This window comes from Schistocerca gregaria, chromosome 2 (assembly GCF_023897955.1).
Source record: "Schistocerca gregaria isolate iqSchGreg1 chromosome 2, iqSchGreg1.2, whole genome shotgun sequence".
NCBI classification, from domain to species: Eukaryota; Metazoa; Arthropoda; class Insecta; order Orthoptera; family Acrididae; genus Schistocerca; species Schistocerca gregaria.
Window position 1 is genome coordinate 400,398,207 of NC_064921.1, and position 23,367 is coordinate 400,421,573.

General features: G+C 39.7%; 2 protein-coding genes across 12 annotated transcripts in view; one reads left to right on the forward strand and one right to left on the reverse strand.

The window, feature by feature from the left end:
* Positions 1-2,891, forward strand: part of LOC126322393 (rho guanine nucleotide exchange factor 7) — a 136,980-nt gene extending 134,089 nt beyond the window's left edge. For all 5 annotated transcript variants that reach the window (XM_049994340.1, XM_049994349.1, XM_049994318.1 and 2 more), the window contains one exon: positions 2,594-2,891. In XM_049994340.1, the coding sequence (XP_049850297.1) occupies positions 2,594-2,762 (169 nt within the window). In that variant the 3' untranslated portion in view covers positions 2,763-2,891. The remainder of the gene's footprint in view (positions 1-2,593) is intronic.
* A 1,273-nt stretch (positions 2,892-4,164) lies between these two features.
* The window catches only part of LOC126322497 (uncharacterized), a 125,071-nt gene continuing 105,868 nt past the window's right edge, over positions 4,165-23,367 (reverse strand). For 6 of the 7 annotated variants that reach the window (XM_049994390.1, XM_049994372.1, XM_049994373.1 and 3 more), the window contains exon 6: positions 4,165-4,469. In XM_049994390.1, coding sequence (XP_049850347.1) covers positions 4,289-4,469 — 181 coding nt within the window. In that variant the 3' untranslated portion in view covers positions 4,165-4,288. The remainder of the gene's footprint in view (positions 4,470-23,367) is intronic. The other variant, XM_049994404.1, reaches the window with a different exon arrangement.

Genomic DNA, 23,367 nt, shown 5'->3' on the forward strand with positions numbered 1-23,367 from the left:
GTATGATGAAGTAAAAGAAATTATTCAGGTAGTGAAGGGAGACGAAAATTTAATAGTCATGGGTGACTGGAATTCGTCAGTAGGAAAAGGGAGTGAAGGAAACATAGTGGGTGAATATGGATTGGGGGAGAGAAATGAAAGAGGAAGCTGTCTGGTAGAATTTTGCACAGAGCATAACTTAATCATAGCTAACACTTGGTTCAAGAATCATAAAAGAAGGTTGTATACATGGTAGAATCCTGGAGATACTAGAAGGTATCGGATAGATTATATAATGGTAAGACAGAAATTTAGGAACCAGGTTTTAAATCATAGGACATTTCCAGGGGCAGATGTGGATTCTGACCACAATCTATTGGTTATGAACTGTAGATTAAAACTAAAGAAACTGCAAAAAGGTGTGAATTTTAGGAGATGGGACCTGGATAAAATGACTAAACCAGAGGTTGTACAGAGTTTCAGGGAGAGCATAAGGGAACAATTGACAGGAATGGGGGAAAGAAATACAGTAGAAGAGGAATGGGTAGCTTTGAGGGATGAAGTAGTGAAGGCAGCAGAGGATCAAGTAGGTAAAAAGACGAGGGCTAGTAGAAACCCTTGGGTGACAGAAAAAATATTGAATATAATTGATGAAAGGAGAAAATATAAAAATGTAGTAAATGAAGCAGGCAAAAAGGAATACAAACGTCTCAAAAATGAGATCGACAGGAAGTGCAAAATGGCTAAGCAGGGATGGTTAGAGGACAAATGTAAGGATGTAGAGGCTTATCTCACTAGGGGTAAGATAGATACTGCCTACAGGAAAATTAAAGAGATCTTTGGAGAAAAGAGAGCCACTTGTATGAATATCAAGAGCTCAGATGGAAACCCAGTTCTAAGCAAAGAAGGGAAAGCAGAAAGGTGGAAGGAGTATATAGAGGGTCTATACAAGGGCGATGTACTTGAGGACAATATTATGGAAATGGGAGATATCATACTGTGTGAAGAGTTTGACAGAGCACTGAAAGACCTGAGTCAAAACAAGGCCCCGGGAGTAGACAACATTCCATTGGAACTACTGACGGCCTTGGGAGAGCCAGTCCTGACAAAACTCTACCATCTGGTGAGCAAGATGTATGAGATAGGCGAAATACCCTCAGACTTAGAAAAGAATATAATAATTCTAATTCCAAAGAAAGCAGGTGTTGACAGATGTGAAAATTACGAACTATCAGTTTAATAAGTCACAGCTGCAAAATACTAACGCGAATTCTTTTCAGACGAATGGAAAAACTAGTAGAAGCCGACCTCGGCGAAGATAGAGAAAGCTTTTGAAAGTATTGACTGGAATACTCTCTTTCAAATTCTAAAGGTGGCAGTGGTAAAAATACAGGGAGCGAAAGGCTATTTACAATTTGTACAGAAAACAAATGGCAGTTATAACAGTCGAGGGGCATGAAAGGGAAGCAGCGGTTGGGAAGGGAGTGAGACAGGGTTGTAGTCTGTCCCCGATTTATTCAATATGTATATTGAACAAGCAGTAAAGGAAACAAAAGAAAAATCAGAGTAGGTATTAAAGTCCATGGAGAAGAAATAAAAACAATGAGGTTCACCGATGACATTGTAATTCTGTCAGAGACAGCAAAGGTCTTGGAAGAGCAGTTGAACGGAATGGACAGTGTCTTGAAAGGAGGATATAAGATGAACACCAAAAAAAGCAAAACGAGGATAGTGAAATATATTCGAATTAAGTCGAATGATGCTGAGGGAATTAGATTAGGAAATGAGACACTTAAAGTAGTAAAGGAGTTTTGCTATTTGGGGAGCAAAATAACTGATGATGGTCAAAGTACAGAGGATATAAAATGTAGACTGGCAATGGCAAGAAAAGCTTTTCTGAAGAAGAGAAATTTGTTAACATCGAGCATAGATTTAAGTGTCAGGAAGTCGTTTCTGAAATTATTAGTGTGGAGTGTAGCCATGTATGGAGTGAAACATGGACAATAAATAGTTTGGACAAGAAGAGAATAGAAGCTTTCGAAATGTGGTGCTACAGAAGAATACTGAAGATAAGGTGGATAGATCACGTAACTAATGAGGAGGTATTGACTAGAATTGGGGAGAAGAGGAGTTTGTGGCACAACTTGACAAGAAGAAGGGACCAGTTGGTAGGACATGTTTTGAGGCATCAAGGGATCTCAAATTTAGCATTGGAGGTCACCGTGGAGGGTAAAAATCGTAGAGGGAGACCGAGAGATGAATACACTAAGCAGATTCAGAAGGATGTAGGTTGCAGTAAGTACTGGGAGATGAACAAGCTTGCACAGGATCGGGTAGCATGGAGAGCTGCATCAAACCAGTCTCAGGACTGAAGGCGACGACAACAACAACAACACAAAGTCTTTTACGATCAAAAGCAACTATTAAGTGCTTAGTAAAACAAAATGACTTATACAGACAGCTTCAGTAGAGATGTATCACATTATTGAATTGTGGCTTTCATGTGTATTTGTACTTACAAATGCCTTGATTTTGTAATTTGTAGCTTTAAATGCTCTGCAGTTCATTGTTACAATTTTATAAAAATCTATCATTACATTACTTATATTTGCAGGAGCTTGGTTGACACTGTTTACGCCCTTAAAGATCAGGTGAAAGATCTTCAGGCTGATATTGCTAGAATTTCGGCAAGACTTGAAGAGGAATCCAAAGCTAGGGCTACCTTTCAAAAATTAGTATGTTCCAACTTGCTGTCTGCTGGTTTGAAGTGGGAAGAAAGCTGACTTTTTCTTACTTAATGGACTTCATGCAGAGAGATGCAGTTTGTGTTTGTGTACAAATTTTTATGAATGAATACCCAGTGATTTGTATTTTGTATTATCATTTTCAATAAACAAGACTATAAAAAGAGAGACTAAGAGTTTGTTTGTAAGCATTGTCATTCTGAAATTCTGTATGTGCAATGTCAGCATTTGTAGCTTATTTGTTATAGGCAACATCGTAACTACTTGCAATTTCATTTTTGTCAACAATTAAAAGAACTTTCAATTCCTATATTGGAGAAGCTCATGTGACACTACATATAAGGCTTAGTAAAATGTCCCTCCCATTGGTATAGTAAGTTTAAATTATGTCATACAAAATACCATTTAGGCTTCAACCAAGTTATTGTGCCCAACTGTGGTGCAAAATTATCTGCTCAATAATTTCTTCTAAAATGTAATTAATTCAGTTTGGGTAAAAAACCCTTATCCAACGTGAAAAGAAACAATACATTTCAAAAATGTTTTTTGTAATTCCTCTTGCAGGGCTGGTTGTAGATTATCCAGAACATTTCAGTAATAGTGGCCATTCATTGTGGACATTTGCTGAATAAAACTGACATAAATGTAGTGAGGTTATGCCCCTGCTTCAAAGATAAAAACTTTAATCACTTTTGTACTGGACTTCCTTCAAGTAACAGACAGATTCTACTGAAAGCTGCTTGTGGTATAGCACTTGCATATAAACTGCAATAGTTTAAAATAAAAATGCCTTTTCTATACTTGTAAACTGATGCAACTGATTCCACTACATTGGTTGTTATTTGATTTCTGTGTTGTGAGGGTGCTCTATGTTTCATCAGTTTCAGAACTCGAATTACTCACGTATAAAAGAGACAACATTACATACGACGTAAACATATGGTGCAGTGGTAAGATACTGGACATGCAGTTGGTGGTTCAAATCCTCATCCAGATTTAGGTTTTCATGTGGACGTCCTGTTACGGGGAAATTGTATGGGCTATTTACTCTTGCTTTATTTTCTTCTTGTTCATCAGTCTTCTTACTTGTTTGATTTGTGTCACCAACATTTCTTCTCCAGTACCTGTATCCTCATCTCAGAAAAGTAACTTAGTTTTTGTTTTCATTAAAATAATGAAATTATAAGATGTAAGCAATATGCAAAATTATGGGAAGGTAATACTCATTTGTAGCTCATAGATGTGACACACACAGTGACATCCATTAAATGCCTATTCACGTAAGTTAATTTCTTCCCTGCCTGCAGAATGTCAGTAGAATAATTTAGTTTAGTTTAGTTTCTATTAGCAGATTTGTATTTTACAAATACAAAACAAACTCACTTTAAAGGAACATAGTTCCCATCAAGCAAAGAAAGAAAGAAATTAAGTAACTGCAAAATTCATAAAAGCTATAGCAAATTTAATGCTTCTTTAACTGTAATATTGGTATTAACAACAAGAGTAATAATATATAGCATTAAATAGATGAGTTTTATCATACTGTCTCTGGAACAGGTGAATTTTTATAATTCTTTTTTATTTTTACCACTAACATGATCACGTGTCCATGACTCAACATTATCACGGATTTTACTGATATCTGTGGGATATGTTCTGCAGCAGCCTCCTATATACTGAACACCCAAATCAAGCCATTCGTGGACATAGGATTCAATGGGTTTGCAGCTGTCTCCAGAATGCCACCTGTAGTACAAGAGCATGACTTAACACACTACAAAATCTTAAGCACAAGTGAAAAAGTAATGTTACATAAACTAAACTATATAGTGAAACAAAAAGGAGTCAAGGGGAAGGGGACATGTTAAGATGTTAGGTAGCAGACAAATGACAACAGAATTTAGGGCTTTGTACACCTTTGTACTTAGCTGAGATGTCCTTGTCATAAGCTAAGAACACCAAGAAGTTAAAAGTGACTATATGCCAAGCCCAATCGATGGAAGGAAAAGAGCTAAAAATAAAGACTTCCCCTTGGATAAAGGTCCACAAAACACACAGTAGAAACATCAGAAGTCTCTAACCAAAGATGAAGTGTCATTCGCCATATTGCAATGATGGATCAAAAGTAAAATGTGATTGACAGCCCATGTGTCATTCGCTAAAAATGGCCGATAAGTCATATGACAAACATACACTCAAACATCAGCGGTTAAAAAAAAAGAGCAGTGGGTCAGAATATGATGAACTGTGGAAGGTTGGTGATAATGAGCACAAAGTGGTGGGGAATTGCCACATAACAAACAGCCATGGTTAAAAAGACAGTGTCCAATACACAACATAGCTAAAATTATTTTGTCATGACTAGAGGGCCGAGAAGAGGTTGGCCAAGCCATTGGGAGAGGTTTAATTTCTCTGAGCTTGTTTCCATGAAGGCAAGACCAGTGGTGATGCGAAAGTGACACCGTCCCACAGACAGCCGGCAACTTGGAGATCACCCGAAGGAATTGAAGAGCTAGCAGGCTGAGGTAGGAGGACTGTAGCCTTGGCAGCAGTATCATTTCTTACCAGACCAATGTGACCAGGAACCCACATGAACAGCACAGTGGCTCCTGCTACAGTCAACAAGTGGAACCTTTCTTGGATCTGCTCTACTAAGGAATGGACTATGTACCAGCACACAGAGGCTCTGAAGGGCACTGAGAGAGTTGGAGAAAATGGCAATTAAAAAGCCTTTGTCATTGGGTGGACGGGGTGGCCTGATATGGGACAAAGAGCTCTGCTGTAAAAATCAAGCAGTGTTCTGGAAGCTGACACCAAAAGCAACCAGTGCCAATGACGAAGGCACACCCTACAACGCGGTCAATTGTAGCGGTAGGACCCTCTTGTACACTGATGGCTCTAAGTTGCATGCGAAGGTCAAGAAACTTACATTAATAGATTGAATCTGGAGTAGTGTCCTTCAGAAGTGAATGAAATTCAAGATGAACGTGGACTGCCACACGAAGCGAAGGTTAGGAATGTGGCAGGGTGTATGAAGTTAAGCAAGCTTTGGGAGAGCAGAGATGATGGACACGCCCATACCGGCATTCAAGGGAGTTATTGGAAAACGTGGCATAGGGTGGGTGGCTGGGAACGGAAGACAAATGGCATCCTTATCCACTGAGGAGGTCATCATGCCAGTACGAAAGTGGTAGTTTGGCAGCTTCTGCCGAGAGATGTGACTGCTCCAGTGTTAATATAGATGAGGTTGAGTTGATTGAGAAAGCTTGCGACAAGCGAACTTCTCAGACAGGTTCTCAAAGAGACCCAAAGCGGATCATGGGCATTAAAGTCATTGAGCAGCAAAAAAGGGGTCAGGGAGTGGCCAGTAAGCTGGAGTAGGTCTGCCCTGGTGACAGCAAATTACGGAAGGATGTAATGTTACAAATGGTGAGAGGAGGAAGGAAAATGTTGACTGCAACAGCTTGCAGCTGGATGTTCAAGGAGATGGTTTGGCTATGAATGCCAAACCGAATTTTAAGCAGCATGACTCCCCCATGAGATGAAATGCATTTTGTGGGGGGAAAGTCAAAGCATACCAGAAGGAACGCGAGAGGTCAAAGTTGTCACAAGGGCATAATTTCATTGGAGACAGAAAACAAGTGGATGTTATGACCCCAAGAGCAACCTTAATTCCTCCTGGTTGGATCTAATGCCATGAATGTTCACTGGAGAAGAGTCATAACACGGAATAGTGAGGAGGGCACAAACAAAGGGAAGTCAACAAAGACTCTTGTACAGGGTGTAGAGGCTGGAAAATCCTGTTCCATGAAATCTATGGAGGTATCAGCATTCTGCCTGGGTCAGCCTGCAGACTCCAGGGCAGAAAAACAGCAGGCAGTGGGTGCTGGCAAAATGGAAGATGGCCAGTTGACTGTCATGCTGTGACACCATTAAAGAGGATCTCCAGATCAGGAAAGTAGAAGAACATTTGCCTTTGTTCGATTTCTTTTAGAACGTTTATGGTTGGCAGACAAAGATGCAGATGTTTGTTGGCTGGAGGGACATAAAAAGTCTTTGCAGGAGAGTTCTTTTTGTCCTGCCAGTTGTGTAGCAGCTGATTTTGCCACTGGAGGTGAAGATTTGGTGGCTTGTTGCACAGCTATAGGAGAAGGAGCTGGGAATGTCATCATGATACTGTGTGATGTCTCAATTATAGTCCTGAATTGGAGGTTGCTAGTCAGCATAGCCATGTCGTTCGTGGATTAAGATGTAGCAAGAATGATACTATAAGTGCTAGATAGTAAAATGCAGGGCTTTTGACTAGCCAACAACTTGAGAGTAGCAGGGTAGGGAATATTTTCCTTCACCTGTATCTGCTGAATGACCCGTTCATCGAGATGCATGGGACACTTGTGGTACGACATGACATGGTCACCCTTATAATTGATACAGTGGGGAGGAGGAGGCTGGCAATTGCCCTTGTGAGCATTTCTACCGCAAGTAACACATTTGGCTGTGTTTTGACAGGACATGCGAATGTGGTTATAATGCAGACACTATTAGCAATGCATTGGTTTTGGAATGCACAATCAGACCGTGATGACATCATAGCTTGCCTTAATCTTCGATGGAAGCACTAATCGATCAGATGTTAAAAAAAGAGTGTGTGTAGGCAGTAAGTATGCATCAACCTCCTTCATTACCCAATGGACCACAGTGAAACCCTGATCAGATAGATAACATTGGATTTCCCCTCAGTCTCATTATCAAGCAACTGAGTGTAAATAACACCACGCAAAGAATTCAGTGTATGATGGGTCTTCACATGAACATGATATCTGTGAGCAGTTGTGATTGAAAAGCACAATTGGTTTCCTGAATCAAAGTCCCATTATGTAAGTGAGAGCAGGACTTCACAGAGCCTGCAATTGCAACAAAAGCTTATAAACGAATTAAATGTGACACCATGAGAAACCGAGATGCAGTTGGGAGAGTCACTGAATCTTTAGCCTCATTCCACATACAGTTATTTGACGTTGACCAAGATGAAGATAACTAGCTCCTTGCAAAAAAATCGCCCATGATTTCTAGCATCTCTGATGATGCTCCTTCCAGTTGTCTTAGGTGATTCTTCACACAACAGGTCTCATCTCCAGAAACTCCAAACAGAGGGACCAATTGGCAACTGGGAAGGTAACAGCTTAGGCAGTCACCCTTCCTTGTGCCTGATCAGTACCAGTGGCACGTGCAAACCCTACCTGTCTACCCAGGCCTAGGAATTACATGTTAGTCAGTCACCTGAACACATCAAATGCATGGTCTGGCCTTCAGGAGCACACAGTGTGAAGAATAAACAGAGAGAGACCTCAAATCCCAAAGTGGAGCAATGTGAAGAGACAGAGAATGAAGGAAGAAGGAAAAAACAAACAAAGGATGGTTCTGATGCCAGCTTTTTGCAACTTCTGAATACATTTGGGAAAATACTGAGGACATGTTCCCCGAGTGATGTTTTTTGTTAATGAAGGAACATCCACACTATGTCAGAAATCGGTAATTCTGACAACTATATGGAATGTAGTGAACTGAGAGACAGGTCAACCAGTAACAGAAGAGGATAACATCACTACTGAATTGTGTGGAAGGGCTAAGAAAGATCAGTCCAAAGTTATGTGATCATTTCCTAAACATAACAGAAAATATAGGCACAAACAGGTCAATGAAAAACTCAGCAGCATGTTGAAAACACAGCAAATAAAAATCAATGTATCACCAACTTCTTCTTCTGAAAGTAAGAAAATTATATATTCCCTCATAAGTAAAAGCTCATCTGGTTTTGATGGTGTTTCCAATAGAGTATGAAACATATGTTGCCATATAATATGCGCTGCATTATCTGAAATATGTAATGCGTCACTAACTCAAGCTATTTTTTCCAGAGAGATTAAAATATGTCCTTGTAAACAACTAAATACGAAAGGTGATGGGATAGATATCAATAACTTCCAACCTGTTTCACAACTGACATCATTTTACAAAATTTTTGAGAAGCTTATCTATTCTAGAGAAGTATCTTACCTGAGTAATAACAACATCCTCAGTAAATCACAGTTTGGATTTCAGTAGAGTTGCTGTACTGAGATTGGTATTTTCATGTTCATTAATCAACAAAATAGCAGTGGTTGGGATTTTCTGAGCCAATTGAAAACAGTCGACTGTGTGAATCACAAAATTCTCCTAGATACACTAAGGTTTTATGGAATTGATGGGGTAGCCAACAATGGATTATGTCATATCCAAACAAAAGAATGCAGAAAGTTTTACTTGTTAATTCAACCAACATAATCAGGTGAAATTCTTCTGACGGGAGAATTCATGTATGGGGTTCCCCAAGGCTCAGTCTTAGGTCCACTATTGTTGTTCATATTTGTAAATAATTTAACATCTTGTGCACAAAAAGCACAACCAGTTCTTCTTTTGAATGACACTAGGGTTGTAATCAATCCAAGCATACATGCACCAACAGAAGAATGGTAAACAATGGTATTAAAAGTATTTTTGCCCAATTTTCTGCAAATGATCTCATTCTCAATTTTAAGAAGATATGAGATGAATAATAACTGTAACACATGGTAAGAAAATAAAAACATGGGGTGAAACTTCAAAATTCTTAGGTGTCAATACCGATGATTCTTTCAACAGGAAAAAGTACATTTTCGAATTTATAAATCAACTTTGTTCAGCCACATCTGCACTTAGAATCATTGCAAATATTGGGGAGAGACAAATCAGTAAGTTGACATTTTGTATATTTTCATTCAATATAACACCATATAGAAAATGTTTTGGTGTAACTCTTTTTTTGAAAAGGAAGTTTTCATTGCTCAAAAACATGCCGTAAGACTAATATGTGGCGCTCATCCACGATCACCTTGTAGAAGTCTTTTTAAGTAGTTAGGTGTTCTGACTACTGCTTCACACTACATTTAGCCCCTCATGAAGTTCGTTGTAAATAATTCATTGAAGCTCAAAATGCACCTTGATGTACAAACCAGAAGAAGAAGGAAAAAAAAGACATTCATCACTCCACATTAAGAACATCTTAAGCAAAAAATGGGGTGCACAATGCTGCAACTACAATTTTTAATCACTTGACCAGTGCTGTCTGGCACACAGCATACTAAAATTTGAAAATAAACCGAAAAAATTTCTTCTTGACAACACGTTTTATTCTGTAAAAGATTTCTATTATTGTAATGTCTGAAAAGTGGAGGGTAGGAATTATTAACTGCAGTTTTAGCAAATTATTTTCAAATTAAATATTTTAACCCAGTTCTACAATAGCAGATTGTTAATTTGCAGGATATAAATATAGTTTTAAGAATAACACTAACATAGTTCAGCCAGATCATACAGAAACACCCATGGACTATGGGTGGCATCTTTGACTAGAAATCAAAATATCCTTGATCCTGGTGTCACAACTCGCGACTGCTTAAATTTTGAATAGAAATCATCACCAATGGTAGTCAAAGACTTCTGGCATAAGAAGTCATCCTGTTTTGCCAATAGCCTTGTCAAAGAGGGCAGAGGAGTGGACAGAGGTTCACGGCATTTCCTCGCCGTTGGGGTGGGAAACCGCCCCTAAAAGATAGAAAAATCAGCAATGATCCATGGCATGAGGATGCAGAAGGCAACAGACACTACTGCATTGAAGACACAATGAGTATCCCAGAATATGTGACCTGGAATTGAAAACATGTTGTGATAATCTCTCCATTGGCAAAACATTCCAGGCTAGTCTCCCATTCGGATCTCTAGAAGCGGGCTCCCAGGGAAGAGAAAATGACTGAATAACCAACAAAAACATTCTACGAATTGGCACATAGAATGTCAGAAGTCTGAATGTGGTAGAAAAACTAGAAAATCTGGAAAGGGAAATGCTAAGTCTCAATCTAAATATAACGAAGAGTCTGTGAAGTGAAATGGAAAGAAGACAAGGATTTCTGGTCAGTCACATGTAGGTTGATATAAACAGCAGCAGAAAATGATATAACAGAAGTGGGAATCATTATGAGCAGGAAGGCAGGAAGAGAGTGAATTACTGTGAACATTTCAGTGATACGTTTGTTCTCATTAGAATCGACGGCAAACCAATACCAACTACAATAGTTCAGATATACAAGCTAACGTCAGAAACAGAGGATGACAAGACAGAGAGAATATATGAGGATACTGAACAGATAATTTGTTACATAAAGAAGATGAAAATCTAATAGTGTTGGGGGATTCGAATGCAGTTGTAGGGGAAGGAACAGTTATGGGAGAATATGGGCTTGGTAGCGGAAATGAAAGAGTAGAGAGACTAATTGAGTTTTGTAATAAATATCAGTTGGCAACAGTGAATACTCTTTTCAAGAATCACAAGAGGAGGAGGTACCTGGAAAAGGCCAGAAGACATGGGAAGATTCTTGTTGGATTATATCATTGTCAGACAGAGATTCCAAAATAAGATATCTGTTTGTAAGGTGTAGCAAGGAGCAGCTGTAGACTCGGATCACAATTTAGTAATGATGAAGAGTAGGCTGAAGTTTAAGAGATTAGTCAGAAATAATCAGTGTGCAAAGAAGTGGGGTATGGAAGTACAGCAGAGTCCCGCTAATCCGAACGTTCGGTTAATCCAAACATGAAAAATATTAGTCTAAGTATGGAAATCAGGCCTTAAATAGCTGTACATATACACTATTTTAATTTACGCAGTACAGTAAACATGTATTAGAAAAATTAGCAAGAAAACATTCAGTTTAAACAATTCATAACAATGAAAGAAAAACTGTCAAACTTGCTAAAATACAGTAGACATTTTATCCCTACATTTTAGATGACAAAAACACAGTCACTGTTTTTTGGCATGATGAAGACAGTCTGTTATATGACGCAAATCAGCAGATATAGCAGTGGGCTGTTGCCCCAAATAACGTAGCGCGAGGTCCAGGGCTTCTCCTGCATCACTGTATGGCACCAGCTCTCCTTTGTCACTTTCAGGCTCATTTTCACTTCCATCACAGCAGTCCGCTTCTTCCTGGTCTTGAGTCATAGCAGCAACTCAATCAGTGTCAGTAAGGCTCTCCACACATACCCCATCCGCTGCCATCCACTCATCTACGTCTCCTTCACTAGCTTCTTCTGATCCAGGGATTGTCTGTATCATTTGTAGTAGATTTTCCTCTTCATTTTAAACTAGGTTGTTCTGAAATTCAAGAGATGTCCACAGTTTTCTACACGATTTTCTCAGAGTATTTTCTGAAATATTCTGCCATGCCTTAGGGGCCCAATAAACAACATCCTTCACATTGGTCGTTATTTTTTTCCACTCAAGGAATGTTATCATCTTGGATCAGCATTCTTAACAATTGTTTTCTGTAAATCAGTTTTAATGTTTGCAGTATGCCCTGGTGCATCAGCTGTAGAAATGGTGTAACATTCTGAGGCAAAAACTTCGCCATAATTTCTCCATCACATAATTCCTCAGTGCTGGCGCGTTATCAATCAAAAGGACTGCACAGGGAGAAAAATGACTTTCCTTAGAAAACTGTCAAACAGAGGGAACAAACTTGCCGTGAAACCATTCTTTGAACAGCTTATCACCCATCCATGCTTTTTTCTGGTTGCGATAATATATGGGCAGGGACTCCATGTTGCAGTTTTTAAAAGCTCTGGGCCTAGCAGATTTGCTGATCAGCATTAAAGGCAGCTTGTGGTTACCAACAGTGTTGCTGCACGCTAATAAAGTCACACGATCTTTGCACATTTTAAAACCAGGAGCATGGTCTTCTGTCTTTGATGCCAGGATTTTTGTTGGCAATGCCCTAAAATTAAGGTCAGTCTCAACAGCATTATAAATTTGTTGGGGAGAATACTTTCCCTCTCTTATCATTTTTTCAAACTCACTCAAGTATTCCCTCACTGTATCACGGTCAGAAGAAAGCTTCTCTCCAGTACTTGTTAGCTGATGGATTCAATGACACTTTTTGAACCTGTCCGAGAAACCTGTACTCGCACTAAAAGACTCATCACCATTCATTAACTTGTACAGGTAAACAGCCTTCTCCTGAATGAGTGGTCCACTCAAAGGAGTTCCTCTTTCTCATTCCTGCGTAAACCAAAGGAAAAGATCTTCATCCACTTTATCATATTGAGACTGTTTCAAAGTCTACAGAACATTGAGTGTTTTTCCTGAAGACGTTGCACAGGACTGTTCAAGCTTCACTTGGTTCTTTTTCTAATCACAAATGGTTTTTTTCCAACACCCAGTTCCATTGCCAATTTAGATACATTCTCACCATTGTCTATCCACTTCAAAGAATTCAGTTTTTCTTTGAGAGTTAATGTTGTATGTTTCTGTTTACTCATGACAAAAATACGTACACCACTACACCTGAATGAATACAATAGAACTGTTACGTGTGCCAGTGATCGATAACTAACATAACCAGGCGTTTTGCGAACCAACTGGCAGTAAACTTACCTCAGACACTACAACGGTCTCAACAACGCCCAACAACAAGGGCAGGGAGTGAGAATGAGCCTTTGTTCTCACACTTGTTACCATGGTGTAATTTATCTGCTTGGTATACTTGATTCTAGAAACACATCACCGTAATTCTGGCTAATTTGAGCAAATCGGTAATCCGAACAAGGTCCGGTCCCAATTAGTTTGGATTAACGGGACTCTGCTGTACTAAGGAATAAAGAGATATACTTTAAGTTCTGTGAGGCTATAGATACTGCATAATGAATAGCTCAGTAGGCAATTCAGTTGAAGAGGAATGGGCATCTCTAAAAAGGGCAGCCACAGAAGTTTGAAAATGAAACATAAATACAGAAGGTAACTATGAAGAAACCATGGGTAACACAAGAAATATTTCACTTGATTGACAAAAGAAGGAAATACAAATGTATTTGGGGAAATACAGAAATACAACTCACTTAGGAATGAAATAAACAGGAAGTGCAGAAAAGCTAAGGTGGATAGGCTTCATGAAAAATGTGAAGAAATCGAAAAAGAAATGATTGTCAGGAGGACTGACTCAGTATACAGTAAAGTCAAAACAACCTATGGTGACATTAAAAGTTCAATGGGAATCACACTCTTAAATGCAGAGAAGAGGGCGGATAGGTGGAAAGAGTACATTCAAGGCCTTTTAGGGGGATGGACTTGTCTGATGATGTGATGGAAGACGAAACAGGGGTCGACGGGGATGAGATGGGAATCCAATATTAGAATCAAAATTTAAAGATCTTTGATCTTTGGATAACTTACAATCAAATAAGGCAGAAGTAACAGATAACATTTCATTGGCGAAGTGTCAACAAAATGATTATTCAGACTGGTGTGCACAATGTGTGGAACTGGCGATATACCATCTGACTTTTGTAAAAATATCATCCATACAACTTTGAAAATTGCAAGAGGTGACAAGTGCAGCAATTACTGCACACTCAGCTTAACATTTCATGCATCCTAGTTGCTGACAAGAATAATATACAGAAGAATGGAAAAGAAAGCTGAGAGTGTATTAGATGAAGATTATTTTGGCTTTAGGAAAGGTAAAGGCACCAGAGAGGCAGTTCTGATGTTGTAGCTGATAATGGATGCAAGACTGAAGGAAAATCAATCTATATTTGTAGGATTTATTGATGTGGAAGAAGTGTTCAACAGTGTAAAATGGTGCAAGGTATTCAAAATTATGAGAATAGTAGGGGTAAGCTATAGGAAAAGGAGGCTAATATACAGTACGTACAAGAATAAAGAGGGAACAATAAGAGTGGAAGACCAAACACGAAGTCCTTGGATTAAAAAGAGTGTATGACAGATATGTAGTCTTTTGTTAAATCTATACATTGAAGGAGCAATGACATCAATAAAAGAAAGGTTCAAGAGTAGGATTAAAATTTAAGGTGAAAGGCTATCAATGATGGGGTTTGCTGGTGATAATGTTATCTTCAGTCGAAGTGAAGAACAACTTACGGTTCTATGGAATGGAGTGAATGATCTAATGAATCAAGAATAGGAATTGAGAGTAAATTGAAGAAAGACAAAAGCAATGAGATATAGCAGAAATGAGAACCACAAGAAACTTAGCATCAGAATCAGGGATGACGAAGCAGATGAAGTTAAGGAATTCTGCTATCTGGGGAGAAAAATAACCCATGATGGATGAAGCAAGAAGGACATAGAAAGCAGACTAGCTCTGCAGAAAGGGCATTCCTGGCCAAGAGAAGTCTGCTAGAATGAAACATAGACCTCAGGCCTTAATTTGAGGAAAACATTTATAAGAATGTATGTTCGGAGCACAACATTGGAGGGTAGTGAATCATGGACTGCGGGACAACTGGAACAGATGAAAATTTAAGCATTTTAGATGATGTGCTATCGAAGGATGTTGAAAATAATGTGTACTGATAAGGTAAAGAATGAGGATGTTCTCCATAGAAGTGGTGAGGAAAGGAATATATGGAAAACACTGACAAGAAGAAGGGACAGACATCAGGAAATATCTTCCATTGTATTAGACAGAGTTGTAGAGTGTAAAAACTGTAGAGCAAGATAGGAATACATCCAGCAAATAACTGAGGACACACATTGCAATTGCTACTCTGAGAGGAGAAAAAAAGAAAAAAAATGTAGTAGAACATAAAGATGACAAAACAGATGGAGCCATTGTACCATCACTGTCAAAGCTACAGAATACTGAAATTGTGCAAATGAAGCAGTCCACATTGCCAGCCATTAACAAAAATAAAACCTCTCTTAAATGGCTTCATATTGACCACTGACTGTTTCATTTATTGCTGTACCTAATATTGCAGTTTTTATCTTTGGTAATTTCAAGTGGTTACATATGCTGGAAACACAGTAGTAGTCAACATAAATGAAAAGAATAAAAATTGTGTGAGGTTTTATCCTACCTATCACATAGCAGTTGTATATGTGACAGGCCAGATGGTAAATGATCCAGAGACGCTCAGGTATTTTCATTCTCTTTATTAATGTTGACTATCGCTGTGCTTTCAGCACCTATAAACACTTTGAAATGATGTAAGGATGAAATTGCAATGTTAAATATTGTAATAAATGATACAGTCAATAACAAACATGAAGTTGTTCAAAAAATTCTACAAGACTCTGATCCCACAACAAATACAATTGTGAAAAACCAAGTTGTAGGTACATCTGTTTAGGAGTATAGTTATGGTACCTATCAATTTATAATGCACAGGATAAATACAATCATAGCTGCATTTCAGCTTACAGATTGTACAATCAAATCTAACCCAAAATGAAATTTAACAATCTTTAAGACAGCAGACAAGTACCTATTAATCAGCTACAGAAAAAAATAACTATATTGTGATAGATATAAAAAAAAAAACAAGCACTTCCTGAACATTTTAAAAATTTTGACTTTATTAGGAATAAAAAGTTAAGAACATATCCAACAGGGAACAAAAAGAGTCTGGAAGCAGAAGGCATCTGTGCATCAATATGTGAACAATTTCCAAGATAATATTTAGACGTAATCATTTTTGGAGGTAGCCTCTATAATGCAGCCTCCTATACATACAGATACAAGCTCTTTCATGTTTGAAAGCCTCGCTGTTGGGGATATGAGTTTTCAAGTACAAGTAGTGTAAATATCAGGAAACCACCTTAAGAATGTCTGTGATAATAAAATCATATTGCAATGTTTACCTTGTGGAGTAAATATTGCACATTTGTGCAGTAAGTACTGTATAAAGTATCTGCTTCACTGACTTTTAGAACCTCATTAAGGATCTAGAATATTTCTCATTTATTCAGCCGGGTGGCGTCATCCAAAAGGTGTGATATTTTAGCAAGCCAACTTCCTGCTGCCTTCAAATGTTGTTGGAGTCTGACTGATCTAGTTTCTACCCCCCTCCTGCAGCCTGCATGTTGATTCCTCCGTGCGGCTCACAGCCAGTGGTGGGGGAAGCATGGCACCGAATGGTAGATGAAGCACTGTGCCTCATGACACATAATGAACTGCAGTCCTTCCACAGTCGTGGCCATGTGTAGATCTCAGACACCATGGTGACAATGCATGACCTGATGGGAGTGGATTTCTGCATAGACTGCTGATGTGATTTGATCATACTGAAGGCTTGATCCCAGGCCTCACTTAAAGGAAGGCTGCTGCCCTTGTTTATTAGCATGTCATGCAGTCATATCTCTGCTGCCTCTCTGATAACACAAAACCAGAAGGTATTCGATTGCTGCAACACGTTTGTGCCGTTGTTGTTCATGTCTTGTCCATGGGAGATGCAGTGCTCTGCCAAGGTGGACTTCGATGTTTGTACATTGTGTGGCGTTCACACTCAGGGCATCTCTTCTGTATTGTCCGGATGGCCTGGCCTACACATTTTCCCACACTGGCAAGGCATGTAGAAAACTTCCTGCTTCCTGAGTTTTAAGTCATCACTGACTAATCCGAATAAGGTTTTTGTCTTGTACGGAGGGCAAAATACACACTTGACTTTGCGTTTTCAATGTATTCTTCTGATCTGTGCTGATGTGTTCTCAATGTATGGTACAATCGCCATCACAGCCAGTTTGTTTTTGTCCTTTGTAGGTTGTGTTCTCAGCTTCTTCAGTTTTAGGGCACATTTTATCTGGCAGTGGTTGTAACCATTCATGTGGAACACACCCTGTAAAAGTTGCAGTTCAGCTGCTAAGATGTCAAGGTCTGCGATTCCGTGTAGTCTATACCCCAGTGACACCTTCTCATTGTGAAGGAGCATGACAGTTGGAGGCATGCAGGCACAAATCTGTAGGTGTCGGTTTATGGTAGACACTGTGTCCTAGTGTGCTATCTGGTCTTTGCTTGACGAGCACATCCAGGAATGGAAGCTGGTTGTTTTCTTCTACCACCCTCGTGAACTTGATTTATTTACTTTTATTTACACATCAAGTTTCGTAGGACCAAACTGAGAACCAAATCGCCAAGGTCACGGAATGTGTCAGCACATGAAGTTACAAGATAAAAGTAATAACAGATAAAATAAAATGTTTATGAATCCAAATAAAGTCAAGCCATAAGTTTAAGTAAACACAATCAACAATACAACACAAGAATCAGCTTAATTTTTTCAAGGAACTTCTCAACTGAATAGAAGGAGTGACTCATTTTTAGGAAACTCTTCAGTTTCAATTTGAAAGCACGTGGACTATTGCTAAGATTTTAGACTTCTTATGATAGCTTATTGAAAATGGATGCAGCAGTATACTGTAAAAGAGTTAAGGAAGTCCAATCCAAATGCAGGTTGGATTTCTGCCAAGTATTAACTAAGTGAAAGCTGCTAATTCTTGGGAATAAGCTGATATTGTTGACAAGAAACGACAAATAAAAAAAAAATAAACAAATACCCAGACTAGCGAACAGTGGCCGACAAGAGGTTCGCAAACTTACACCACTTACTGCCCAAATCACCCATTTATGAGCCAAAAATATCCTTTTATAATGAGAAGTGTTACCACAAAATATAAAACCATATGACATAATTGAATGAAAATAAGAAAAGTAGACTAATTTTTGTGTTGAACCATCATTTACTTCAGCTACTGTTCAAATTGGAAAAATGGCAGCATTAAGTCTTTGAACAAGATCCTGAATGTGGGTTTTCTGCGACAGTTTACTATCTATCTGAACTTCTAGAAATTTGAACAATTCAGTTTCACTAATCATATGCCCATTCTGTAAAATTAAATTGTCAGGTTTTGTTGAATTGTGTGTTAGTAAAAACTGAGTCTTACTGTGATTTAGCATTAGTTTATCTTCTAAAGGCCATGAACTTATATCATGAACTGCACAATTTGAAACAGAGCCAATATTGCACACAACATCCTTTACTACCAAGCTAGTATCATCAGCAAATGAAATATTTTAGAGTTACCCATAATACCAGAGGGCATATCATTTACATAAATAAGGAACAGGAGTGGTCCCAGTGCTGATCCCTGGGGCAACCCCCATTCGACCACATCCCACTCAGACCACACATCACAGCCATTCTCAACACTGTGAATAATGGCATTTTGCCGTCTGTTGTTAATGTAAGAGGTGAACCAATTGTGAGCTACTCCCTGTATTCCATAATGGTCCAACTTCTGGAGCAATATTTTGTGATCGACACAATCAAATACCTTAATTAAATCAAAAAATATGCCTAGTGTTTGAAACCTTTTGTTTAACCCGTCCAGTACCTCACAGAAAACAGAGAATATAGCTTTTTGAGTTTTTAAATGACTTCTAAAGCCGAACTGTACATTTGATAGCAAATTATGTGATGCAAAATGATCAATTATCCTTACATACACAGCCTTTTCAATAAATTGAGCAAAACAAAGAAAGAGGTCTAAAATTGTCTACATTATCCCTTTCTCCCTTTTTATAAAGTGGATTTACTACTGAGTATTTTAATTGTTCAGGAAACTGACCATTCCTAAAGAAAAAATTACAAATATGGCTGGATACAGGGCTAACATATGCAGCACGGTACTTTAATATTCTGCTAGGCACTCCATCATATTCATGAGTCCCTTAGTCTTCAGTGATTTAATTATTGACTTCATCTCCCCCTTGTCTATATTACAGAGGAGTATTTCAGACATTAATGTCAGAAAGGCATTTACCAAGACAGTTATATGATTCCCTGTAGAAACTAAATTTTTATTTAATTCACCAGCAATGCTCAGAAAATGATTGTTAAATATTGTACATACATCTGATTTATCAGTAACAGAAATATTTATTTATGAGCTCACTTTATTGTTGACCTTTTCTCATGTGAATTAGCTATTCTTTTGCATACCACACAATCTTTGTATTCCTAATAACATTTTAAGCACCTGACAATTCTATTTGTAATGGGCTACTGTAGCTTGATTGTGACTACTACTAACATTTTGATATAATTCCCACTTTATTCTACATTATATACTTGTCCCACTAGTCAGCCAACCAGGCTGCTTTTTACTGCTACGACCCTATTCAGAACATTCTAATGAAAATCAACTCTCAAACAACCCGAGAAATGCGTTAAGGAAAGCATTATATTTGTCATCTACACTCCTGGAAATGGAAAAAAGAACACATTGACACCGGTGTGTCAGACCCATCATACTTGCTCCGGACACTGCGAGAGGGCTGTACAAGCAATGATCACACGCACGGCACAGCGGCACGCCAGGAACCGCGGTGTTGGCCGTCGAATGGCGCTAGCTGCGCAGCATTTGTGCACCGCCGCCGTCAGTGTCAGCCAGTTTGCCGTGGCATACGGAGCTCCATCGCAGTCTTTAACACTGGTAGCATGCCGCGACAGTGTGGACGTGAACCGTATGTGCAGTTGACGGACTTTGAGCGAGGGCGTATAGTGGGCATGCGGGAGGCCGGGTGGACGTACCGCCGAATTGCTCAACACGTGGGGCGTGATGTCTCCACAGTACATCGATGTTGTCGCCAGTGGTCGACGGAAGGTGCATGTGCCCATCGACCTGGGACCGGACCGCAGCGACGCACGGATGCACGCCAAGACCGTAGGATCCTACGCAGTGCCGTAGGGGACCGCACCGCCACTTCCCAGCAAATTAGGGACACTGTTGCTCCTGGGGCATCGGCGAGGACCATTCGCAACCGTCTCCATGAAGTTGGGCTACGGTCTCGCACACCATTAGGCCATCTTCCGCTCACGCCCCAACATCGTGCAGCCCGCCTCCAGTGGTGTCGCTACAGGCGTGAATGGAGGGACGAATGGAGATGTGTCGTCTTCAGCGATGAGAGTCGCTTCTGCCTTGGTGCCAATGATGGTCGTATGCGTGTTTGGCGCCGTGCAGGTGAGCGCCACAATCAGGACTGCAATACGACCGAGGCACACAGGGCCAACACCCGGCATCATGGTGTGGGGAGTGATCTCCTACACTGGCCGTACACCTCTGGTGATCGTCGAGGGGACACTGAATAGTGAACGGTACATCCAAACCGTCATCGAACCCATCGTTCTACCATTCCTAGACCGGCAAGGGAACTTGCTGTTCCAACAGGACAATGCACGTCCGCATGTATCCCGTGCCACCCAACGTGCTCTAGAAGGTGTAAGTCAACTACCCTGGCCAGCAAGATCTCCGGATCTGTCCCCCATTGAGCATGTTTGGGACTGGATGAAGCGTCGTCTCACGCGGTCTGCACGTCCAGCACGAACGCTGGTCCAACTGAGGCGCCAGGTGGAAATGGCATGGCAAGCCGTTCCACAGGACTACATCCAGCATCTCTACGATCGTCTCCATGGGAGAAGAGCAGCCTGCATTGCTGCGAAAGGTGGATATACACTGTACTAGTGCCGACATTGTGCATGCTCTGTTGCCTGTGTCTATGTGCCTATGGTTCTGTCAGTGTGATCATGTGATGTATCTGACCACAGGAATGTGTCAATAAAGTTTCCCCTTCCTGGGACAATGAATTCACGGTGTTCTTATTTCAATTTCCAGGAGTGTATGTTATCGGCACTATATACATGATGCAACTCTTGTTCCTTGACGATGTTTAAAAAACTCTCTATTCCTGTTGGATTAACTTCCTACATAGTTTGTAATTATATGTGACATTTGTTTGAGTACAAAAGCCTTTTAGTGTTAAGATCTGAGGATCATGGTCTGAAAGGCCATACACCCTTTTACTGACAGAAAGACACTTCCTGCCGCTGCTGGCCCACACCTCTACCATGTGAACTACGTATCAGTTGACTTCAGTCTAAGGAAGGTGCAGCTCTAACACCAACTAATACAGGAATTTTTCCATGAGTAGTCCCATGACCACCCACTACACTGTCACCTATAAGCTTTGCTGGCCTCCCATCCCATGCCTATTGAGGTGCAGGCCACTCCTTGTGAAACCCAATCTACTGATAGACTCAACTGGAAATACTGCAATGTGACCCATGCCCTCTGCCATCAGTGCCTTTTCCAGCCACATGTTAACGCACCTAACAGCCACATTTAGATGAAGCTGATCTTGATGCTGAAACAGTTGCATGAAATGCAGATTAGTGCCACCAGTTTGAGTAGCTATTTTTACCAGGTCACCACCTACACCATATCCCACACCCCTATCAAAACTATTTCCTGTTCCCCCCACTATCACTACCTGACCCTCTTTTGTAAAATTCCTACCCACTATTACTACCTGATCCTCTTTTGTAAAATTCCTACATAACTCCCCTATGCTGCCAGTCACCTGAGCCAACCCTGTACTAGGCTTCACAATGCTGGTGACCTGGCACTCACTCCCCAACACTTCCTGCAGCTGTTGGCCCACACCTCTACTGTGTGAACTACCTAGCAGCAGAACCTTCTTCTTTCTGTTAGACTTTACTACTGACTTAAGTCTGTTACTGTGAGTTCAGGTGCTGCAGAAAGTCTTGTAGGCAATGATGTCCATGAAGCCAGATTATGAATGCATCACCTACATATCGTCACACATGTGTTTAAGGAGTTGCGCATTCTGACTACTGTTTCACAGTATATTTATTTGCTCATGAAGTTTGTTGTAAACAATCCATTGTAGTTCAAAAGGAGCAATGATGTATACAATTACAGTACCAGAAGAACAAATTTACATTCATGACTCCACATTAAGATTGTCTTTAGCGCAAAAAAAAAAAAAAGGGATATACAACGCAGCTTCAAATGCTCATGACAAAACAGTGAGAAGGGCTACTTTTAAGTGGTCACAGTGGTGGTAACATAAACTGAACGTGAGGATAAAGATGCTCTATAAAATGGGTTGGTTTTGTATGGGATGCAGCTTGTGTATTGTCCAGATTGGCAGTTAAAATTAGACAGATAGTGGTGTGCTGACCTACGTTTGATCCACTTGTAATTTAATACAAAGAAGACTTTGGAGAATTCTTATAATATTTATATGATTCTTGAAATTATGTGTAAAGGAAGTGCTTGCTGTTCAGGAGGTAGTCCAGCTCAGTCTACATTTCATGTCATTTTCCTAAGAAAACTGGTTTTATTTGCTGAGACACTACCCCGATGCTGTAGAAACAATGCCATTGCCATCTATCAGTGAAAAGCAGATCTCCTTGAATTGCAGCTGCTCATGCAGCAAGGCGTTGCTGTCCAGCGGATGCCAATGTTACATGGAAGAGGGTGTTTTGTACCAATGTTATATGGCAGATGGTGCTTCTTGCTGATGTTGCATAGTGGAGGATATTACATACTGATGTTGTGTGGTAGAGGGTTCTTCATTCTAATGTGTCGCAGAGGTGATTATATCCTAATGATGATGTGTGGGAGAGGATGTTTTGTACCACTGTTACATAGCAGAGTGTGCTATGTACAAATGTTGTGTGGCAGAGGGTGCTTTGTAACAATGTTACATTACAGAAAGTGCTTCCATTCACAGAAAAGTATTTTATATATATATAAAACACTGACAACCAGTTTTCCATAATTTTTGAAACTATCTTTCCCTTTCAAGTGTTCCCAATGTAAATAGTAACACTGGCATGCTACACTTAATTCATATCAGTGTTGTACAAGATTTTAATACAGGCTATGTTTGCCAATGGTCTTTTTTGT